A 9,343-nucleotide genomic window follows, 5' to 3' on the forward strand; every position below is an offset into this window, starting at 1 on the left:
ATATAATTAACGCACCTACACCATGCTACTCTCAGAACCCTTCAAATAAATGTCCCCCGGTTCATTCACCACCAGAGTCCCAGCTCAGCTGGTTCCCCAGCTTAGGACTGAGTGGTATCTTGGAGGTAGTTTCCACCACAGCCCCCTTCCTCTGCTATGAGGCTCAGTGACACACCAGACACCCTTTCCAGCCAGGCTCCTGGAAGGTCTGGGTGACGACTGGGACCCTGAGGCATTGCTCAGCAATGTGACTTAACATAAACTTCTATGTAAAACTTCCAACCACTTTCACCAAGGGGTTACTTCCTGCATCTTGAGGTGTGAGGGCACCTTGGTTGGTCTGCAATATCAGATCCTATAGAGATCCTACAAACATGTTGCAAATTCTTTGAAGATTCTAGGACCTTCAGACAGGCTATTGGGAAATGGTGACACCCATAACCTTCTAGTTCCAGGACAGAGAGCCTTAGCCCAGGGCTATGTTTTCTGAGGGTCCTCAAAGTAAACAGTTCTATGTTCCAGGAGAACCCTAGATCTCTAAGGGCAGAAAACCACACACACACAGGCAAAAAGCAAGAGATTCAAGGAAAAGCTGAGCAAAGAGAGGCAGGAAAACACTCACACGATGAGTCACGTTGCAGAGCTAGATCCGAGATGGAGAGAGGCACGAGCGGGCACAGAGTGTGCTCCCCAGAACAGGTGGAGAGAATGCCTTTTTCATGCCTGGAGGATAGGCTGACTAAGGCTTGTGATCGACAATCAAGGACTATTTTTTTCCCCAGCTGTCTACAAGAGAACTTCTGTCTGAGCTCAACTGTGCCCTGCAGTAAGTATTGATGGAGAGAACATGACTTTGCTCTGCAGCTCTGGAAGCTCATTTGACCTGTGCCTTCTACAGGGAGGGGAGGCCCCTGGACACTGGCTCACTGGAGTACAGAGACACAGTGGAGCATTTGGGCCAGTTTCTCTCGGTCTTGGGGCTGGTGATGGGACCTCTAGATGCTGCAGCTCTCTGTCAACGGCTCTGCCTATGAGTGATCAGCCTGGGTGACCACTGTTATTGAGGGGAAGCCATGCCTGCTGCAGGTCCTGTGAAACACTAAATCATAAAGCCATGTCTGAGGGACAGCCTGCTGGAGACATGGGAATCTTAGGGATTCCAGACAAATTGAAGCAATGAGAAACACAAAGAGGAAAAGAGAGGTTGAGTATGATGGGGGTGTCAGGTAGACAGGGCAGCTCCACACTCTCCACTGCTTCCTGTCTGGAGGCCCACTTTGGGGTCCTACTTATCCAAGTGAGTGAAGAAAGAGGTCAGGACAAACACAGATGCAGTTTGGGGAGATAAGCGGTGGCCTCAGCCCCTCACCCTTTTCCATCTTCCAGAAGCCCCTCCTGAGCTCTCACCAAAGAGAGATTTCCCATTTGGAAACTCGGATATTTATTATCCCGGGCGGAGGCAATGTCTCTTGATTATGGGTACTTTCCATCACCAGGCACCTGCTAGTCCTCTCTATACCTTCCCTCTCAGGAAAGGAATTGTCCCTCATGGGATTCCAGGGAAGACACCCCAGGACCCCTATCAGTCACTAGGGAGATGACAGAGTAGAGGAAGGCAGGGGACCAACCCTCCATAGAGAATGGTCCTACTTCAGTGGGACGACGGAGGCTCTCCCTCACCCATTTGCTGTCCTGTTACCTTGGAACCCTAGGAGAACTTGTTAGTCACCCACAGAATCCATCCTTGAATGTGGTGTGCAAAGTGGTGCTCTTAGCCTCCAGTGTGAAGTCCCTGGGGAGACGGAAGAGCCCCGTGTGAGTGAAGGCTGTGCCACCTCCAGCTGTGGAACCTTGGGCTAGGCAGCCCCTCCCGAGTTCCTAGGTTCCCCATCCGCATCTGAGACTGTGGTCAGTGTGGGAATCCGCAAGACCCTTCAGCCTCCAATGCTCTGGGACGGAGGCCTCGTCCACAGGGAGGAAGGGGTCAGAGTGACCTGAGCCCCTACTCAGTAGCAAGTCTAATCCACTTTCCATCAGGGCCTGTGGGGAAGGGAAGATGAAGAAACGGAGCCTGCACCTGGCTGTGTGGGCGCAGTAGGTGAGGGGGAGGATGAGGGCTCCTGAGAGTGTGCCGTGTGGCAGAGACCCTGCAGCACACTCAGGAAGGGCTCTGGAAGGATCCAAGGAAAGTTTCCAAGAAGAGGGAAGAGTGAGTGACAGAGACCCTCAACCGTGGATTTCACTGAGGTGCCCATGATGATATAGGGAGAATGGGGGTGTCTGGGCAGGAAGAATATCGTCGGGGTGAAACGGGTGGTGATGGGCTCCGTGTCAGAACTCCTGTGGAGGGAGGGGCCTGGCCCACATGAAAAGGTCTCTGATCCTACCCCAGCTCCCAGCCCCTGTTCTCCAGGATGACACTGTGGGAATTCCATCAGGAGGGGTGTGATAGGGCTGGTCTTCCTGGCTCTATTCACAATGCTGGCTGGGGCCTGGGAACCCATGGGGAGCCACAGGTGGAAAGGGAGGAGACTCTATTAACCCAGCGGCAACAAACATGGGGTCTGACAATGGAACTCACTTCCTGGAGGCCAAGAAAGACACTTGTAGGACAAAAGGGAAAGGGCGGTGGCTTGCTTGGTTCCATTCACTGACAACCCAGAGGAGATGTCCAGTCCTCTTTTTATTTATTATTTTATTTTATTTTATTTTATTTATTTTGAGATGGAGTTTTGCTCTTGTTGGCCAGGCTAGAGTGCAATGGTGCGATCTTGACTCACTACAACCTCCGCCTCCCGGGTTCAAGCGATTCTCCTGCCTCATCCTCCCACGTAGCCGGGATTACAGGCGCCTGCCACCACAGCTAGGTAGCGTTTGTATTTTTAGTAAAGACGGGATTTCGTCATCTTGGCCAGACTGGTCTCAAACTCCTGACCTCATGAGATGTGATCCGCCCGCCTCGGCCACCCAAAGTGCTGGGATTACAGACGTGAGCCACCGCACCCAGCAAGAGTTTCAGTGCTCTATCGGATTCCCTGCCTACTCCATGTTACATGTAATGTTCCACCTCAGGCGTGTTTCCTCTCCTTTCCGTCTCCTTCCTCTTCTCCTTCTCTTTTTTTCTTTTCAGTTTTTATTTTTTGAGACAGAGCCTTGCTCTGTTGCCCAGGCTGGAGTGCAGTGGTGCAATCTCGGCTCACTGCAACCTCTGCCTCCTGGGTTCAAGAGATTCTCCTGACTCAGCCTCTTGAGTAGCTGAGATTACAGGTGCATGCCACCACATCCGGCTATTTTTTGTATTTTTAGTAGAGATGAGGTTTCACCATGTTGGCCAGGCTGGTCTCGAACTTCTGCCCTCAGGTAATCCACCCGCCTCGGCCTCCCAAAGTGCTGGGATTACAGGCGTGAGTCACCACTCCCAGTCCTGAGTGATCTTTCCTCTTTAGTGTGTTCTCACAACCACCTCTCACTGGGTTTTCTTGTTCTTTTTTTTTTTTTTTTAGACAGAGTCTGGCTCTCCTGACCAGGCTGGAGTACAGTGGCGTGATCTCGGCTCACTGCAACCTCCGCCTCCTGGGTTCAAGTGATTCTCTCACCTCAGCCTCCCGAGTAGCTGGGATTACGGATGCACACCATCACACCCGGCTAATTTTTGTATTTTTAGTAGAGACAGGGTTTCACCATGTTGGTCAGGCTGGTCTCGAACTCCTGACCTTGTGATCCGCCTGCCTCAGCCTCCCAAAGTGCTGGAATTACAGGCGTGAGCCACCGCAGCCAGCCAGCTTTCTTGTTCTTATGTCTTAGTTCTCTGCCAGGAAATAAGGTAGAAACCATTCCCTCAACCACATTCTAGTTGTGGTCCCTATTCTCATATTTCCACTTCTCTCTCTTTGGCAATAAATTAATTAATTGAGAAACAAGTTGCTGAATGTTCATCTTCTGCTAAACTGCATCCCCTAATTTTCCCAGAGCCTCCCCTAATGAAATCGACTGTATTTACTGAAAGCAGGAAGTGCTCCAGATCAGGGTGACTGTCTCGTGGGGAAATATTTGTCTTTGCATCGGTGGGGAAAAGGAAAGTCGATGTCATGAGTGGAGGCTCTGAGAAAATAAGGGCTGTGTTTTCAGTTTAGACTCCCGCCCAGTTGGTAGCTGACCTAGACGTGATGTTAGGTCTACCCTCCATGGGCAGGTTTTCAGAAAAAGGAGCCCTGGCCATCAGGGGACACCTCAGGTTTGGGCTGAGATGTGTGCAGAGGGCCTGGGTCCTCCTGAGCCCCCATACTAGGGGGAATCAGAGACAGGCCCAGCAAGAGGTTGTGTCCACTTCCTGTGGGTTGACAGCTGTGGGGACCCAGACAGGCGGCAGCAGGCTCTGACTTAACCACATCCGCGCGTCTGTCTGTCCTGGAGGGTCGTGTGGTCTCCTGTCCCACAGCTGGAGCACGCAGAGCAGGCATCATGGTGTCCATCCTCCCTGTTCTTCTGTGCCTCAGTCAGTGGTGGAGAGACGAGGGACAGGAGGGGCACTGGGCTGGGGTGAGGGGGGTCCCACAGCAGACTTGATCACTGGAGACCCTCAGGGGTCCAGTGGCTACTGGTGCTCCAGCAGGAAGGGAAGCCATCACACCTCTGTCTTCCAAATCCCCCACAGGAAACTGTCCTCCATGGCTGAGTCTGGACCAGAATACCCGAGCACCTGTGGGTGAGTCTCTGCTAAGCTCCCATGCCCTCCCTCACACTCAGCACCCGGACTCTCATCTCAGGGCCTTCTGAACGGAGGGTGAGAAAATCAAGAGGGTCCATGGCCTGAGCTGGGAATGAGGGGCGGGGGAGGTCTGTGGACTCCAGCCTGCGGTTTCTTCCAGGGATCCTCCCCAAACCCAGCCTCTGGGCTGAGCCAGGCTCTGTGATCAGCTGGGGGAGCTCCGTGACCCTCTGGTGCCAGGGGACCCTGGATACCCAGGGTTACCATCTCACCAAGGAAGGAAGCCCCATGACCTGGCACCAACAGAGCCCACCAGAGCCCAGGAACAAGACCAACTTCTTCATCCCATCCATGACAGAGCACTATGCAGGGACATACTGCTGTCACTATCTCAGCTCTGCAGGCTGGTCAGAGCTCAGTGACCCGCTGGAACTGGTGGTGACAGGTAAGAGGACACTCAGGGGTCCCAGCCCCAGGCTCTGCCCTCAGGAAGGAGGTCAGCTCTCAGGGGCATCTTGGTTCTAATAACTCAGCCCTGGGGGATGATGTGGGAGGCGTGAGTCCCGCTTAAGACAGTGTCTCCTTCTTTCCTAGGAGCCTACAGGAAACCCACCCTCTCAGCCCTGCCGAGCCCTGTGGCGACCTCAGGAGAGAACGTGACCATCCAGTGTAGCTCAAGGCTGGGATTTCAGAGGTTCGTCTTGATTGAGGAAGGAGAAAACAAGCTCTCCTGGATGCTGGACTCACAGGAACTCTCCAACGGGCTGTTCCTGGCCCTGTTCCCTGTGGGCCCCAGTCACCGGTGGATGTTCAGATGCCATGGATATTACAGGAACATCACCCGGGTGTGGTCGGAACCCAGTGATACCATGGAAATCCTGGTCTCAGGTACAGACGTCCGCTCCTTGCCCGATTTATTTTTGAGAACTCACTCTCAGGGAGTCCCACGTAGGAGGGTGGAACAGGGGAAGTTTGGGACTCCTGAGCCCAGAGAGACTGAGTGTGAGAGACAGTGAGACCTGCAGGGCCTGAACGGGAGAAGGAAGGGGTGTGGGAGGAACCAGCCCTCCTAGTCCCAACTCTTGTTTCCCTCCAGGCGTGTCTAGGAAGCCCTCCCTCCTGACCCTGCAGGGCCCTGTCGTGGCCCCTGGAGAGACCCTGACCCTGCAGTGTGGCTCTGATGTCAGCTACGACAGATTCGCTCTGTACAAGGAGCAGGGACGTGACCTCCTCCAGGGCTCTGGCCAGCAGCACCAGGCTGGGCTCTCCCAGGCCAGCTTCACCCTGGGCCCTGTGAAGGTGTCCCACGGGGGCCAGTACAGATGCTACGGTGCACACAACCTCTCCTCCGAGTGGTCGGCCCCCAGTGACCCCCTGGACATCCTGATCGCAGGTGAGGAGCCCAGCGGGTTCAGTCAGGGATCCAGGCTCTGCTCAGGCCCTACTGGGGGAGCCCAGGTGGTGATGACCGGGATGAGGGGTGGGGGGTCCTAAGGGAGAAAGACACAGAGAGAGACAGGGGATGGGTGGGGAGGGGGAGACTCAGAGAAAACAGAGACAGAGAGACTGAGGGCCCCAGAGAGAGGCCTGGGGAAGTCTCAGCTCAGAATAAGGTGGGGCAGCCCCTCACCCATCCTTCTTCTCTCCAGGACAGATCCCTGACAGACCCTTCCTCTCAGTGCAGCCGGGCCCCACGGTGGTTTCAGGAGAGAACGTGACCCTGCTGTGTCAGTCACGGAGCCCGATGGACACTTTCCTTCTGACCAAGGAGGAAGCAGCCCATCACCTGCTGCGTCTGAGATCAGAGCACCGAGCTCACCAGCACCAGGCTGAATTCCCCATGGGTCCTGTGACCTCAGCCCATGCGGGGACCTACAGGTGCTACGGCTCACACAGATTCTTCCCCTACCTGCTGTCTCACCCCAGTGACCCCCTGGAGCTCGTGGTCTCAGGTGAGGGCCCTGACCTTGTCCTCTCTGAGCTCAAAGGCTCACCTCAGGCCCTGCCCCCAGCAGAGCTCAGGATGCTAAGGAAAGAGGGGAGTAAAGGGAGAGGGCCCAGCCCATAAGAGGGTGGAAATTGTCAGGGACCTCCTAATCCTGGGCTCCCACCCCAGAGACCTCAGATGGGGCTAAAGGCCAGGGAGGACTGATATGAGATACGGAGGAACCTTGAAGGAATCATGCTTAGACTGAGGGTAGAAGATGGAGGCTCCACCCACTCCCCACCTGGGCTCCCTGGGCAGCCCCCTAACACTCAGTGCATACCTGAGACTAAGAGCAGATCGTGCACCTGCTCACTGCAGCAATGCAGGCAAATATTCAACAGCAAACCTCGTGCGCAATTCCTTTCTGTCCTTTATTTTTTATGTCCACGTATCTATTGTTTCTCTTTCTGTTTCTGAAGATTTCAAAGCAATGCTGGCATTTATAATTTACACATTTAATTTGGTAGGTAGCGTTATGATGTAAAATAACTGTGTTCTGATTTTCTTTGGGATTAAATTAAATATGTGCATTCATGATGGAGAATAACTTCTTATTAATAATGTCTGTTTATCCAATACATTTAAAATTAAACTTTATACATTTATATCAGCAGGCTTTTGAAGTTATATTCATAACAACTGTGGACATTGTGAATTTTAAGGATTGTTTTACTACTTGAATAATTTGAAAGGCTTTGATTCCTTTCTATCTTCTAAAATTAGTTAAGTATAGATGAGAAAGTTCTTGGTTTGAGTATGCTGATTTTAGTTCCCATTAACTTACCCCTGACACACTCCCTTTCAATCCTTTCCCAAATGATCTCTTCTGATTTATTGATAATAATTACATTAACCACAAGAAACTGGAGGACAAACTTGTTTCTAAATTTTATACTACCCTTCTCACTTCAAATATATATGTATGTGTTTATATATACCCACACACCATTATCTATCTTATAATGTATATTATGTATTATATATTTATATATACCTACACACTATTATATATCCTATAATATATATTATGTATTATATATTTATATATACCCACACACTACTATCTTATTATACACTCTGTATTATATATTCATATATATGCAATTAGATATCTTATTATATATTGTGTGTTATATATACATATGTTATATATGTATATATTATATATTATATATTATATTATATATTATATATACTATTATATATCTTACAATATATATTATGTATTATATATACACTATTATTTTTCTTATTATATATTATGTATTACATATTTATATACACACTATTATATATCTTATATATTATGTATTATATATTTATGTATTAACAGATTATTATATATTTTATTATATATTATATATTATATATTTAGAGATACACATACTATCATACATCTTATTATATATTATGTATTACATATTTATATACACACTATTATATATCTTATAATATATAATATATTATATATTTAGATATACACACACTATTATATGTCTTATTATATATTATGTATTACATATTTAGATATGCACACTATTATATATCTTATTACATATTTATATGTATACACACACTATTATATATTATGTATTATATATTTATTTATACACACACTATTATATCTGTCTCTTATACACATCTAGATGTGTATAAGAGACAGGTATTATATATTTATTTATACACACACTATTATATATCTTATAATACATAAGCATTATATATTTACATACACACACTATTATATCTCAATTATGTATATGCACATATTTATTCCTGTGCATATATGTATGTATGTACCTCTGCCGCATCAGGAAAAGGTTCTATCACATAACTACAGAACAGTTAGGAGAAATGTAGACACAAAGGAATGCAGAAACTGAGGGACATGTTGGCTTAAGTCTCTTCAACTCCTCACACACCTGCCCCCTTTTTTGGTTGATTCTCAGGAGGAGCTGAGACCCTCAGCCCATCACAAAACCAGACAGACTCCAAGACTAGTGAGTGAGGAGATGCTCTCGGTTATGGGGCTGGCACAGAGGGTCAGGTCCTGTGAAGGGGAGGTGGGCATCCTGGGTGGACATCCAGGGGTCCTGGGTCATGTTGATCCACCCTGACCTCTGTGACCTCTTTGTCCACCATCCCCAGCCTCACACCCCCAGGATTACACCGTGGAGAATCTCATCCGCATGGCCGTGGCTGGCTTGGTCCTGGTGGTCCTCGGGATTCTGCTGTTTTAGGATTGGCACAGCCACAGAAACCCCCAAGATGCAGCCAGGAGGTAAACACAAGAGAGAACAATGCACCCGTCAGAGTGCTAGAGCCTTGGCAATGAATCTGATGGTCCCAAAAGGTTCTGAAAGAAAGTCTGGACCATCATTCGGGAAACTGTCTACTGAGGAGGTCGAGAAGGGGAGGTATGGGTCAGGTGCAGGAAGATGTCTGGGTGCCTGTAGAGAATGCCTCCTCTATTAAACCTCCATTAAACGGCAGTGCTTTCCATCCTGCTGTTGTGGACCCTCTGTGACTGCCCCTCCCTTCCTTTTGCTCCCTGTGACGTGAGGGCACATCCCCCGTGGTGGGTTTGCATCCACACCCCTGTGATCACGTGCTCTGGTCCACTGTCATGTAATGCATTTTTCTTTGTT

The 9,343-nt window shown here is 49.3% G+C and overlaps 1 protein-coding gene across 1 annotated transcript; it reads left to right on the forward strand.

The window, feature by feature from the left end:
• Positions 1 to 1,213: 1,213 nt before the first annotated feature.
• On the forward strand, positions 1,214 to 8,935 carry LOC105551669 (leukocyte immunoglobulin-like receptor subfamily A member 6). The gene is made up of 8 exons (XM_011997008.1): positions 1,214 to 1,297; positions 2,453 to 2,547; positions 4,473 to 4,495; positions 4,869 to 5,153; positions 5,303 to 5,596; positions 5,805 to 6,101; positions 6,358 to 6,660; positions 8,844 to 8,935. Exons 1-8 carry the CDS (start codon positions 1,214 to 1,216, stop codon positions 8,933 to 8,935), a joined length of 1,473 nt encoding a protein of 490 aa, XP_011852398.1.
• The last annotated feature ends 408 nt before the right edge of the window (positions 8,936 to 9,343 follow it).

The sequence above is a fragment of the Mandrillus leucophaeus genome, unplaced genomic scaffold, assembly GCF_000951045.1.
Source record: "Mandrillus leucophaeus isolate KB7577 unplaced genomic scaffold, Mleu.le_1.0 Scaffold53, whole genome shotgun sequence".
NCBI classification, from domain to species: Eukaryota; Metazoa; Chordata; class Mammalia; order Primates; family Cercopithecidae; genus Mandrillus; species Mandrillus leucophaeus.

What these genes read in the sequence shown, in the direction of transcription:
- LOC105551669 (XM_011997008.1), top strand. Translation starts at nt 1,214, where the DNA reads ATGGGGGTGTCAGGTAGACAGGGCAGCTCCACACTCTCCACTGCTTCC. An exon ending in CCCTGTTCTTCTGTGCCTCA is followed by an intron (nt 4,496 to 4,868) that starts GTCAGTGGTGGA and finishes GGTTTCTTCCAG; the next exon opens with GGATCCTCCCCAAACCCAGC. An exon ending in CATGGAAATCCTGGTCTCAG is followed by an intron (nt 5,597 to 5,804) that starts GTACAGACGTCC and finishes GTTTCCCTCCAG; the next exon opens with GCGTGTCTAGGAAGCCCTCC.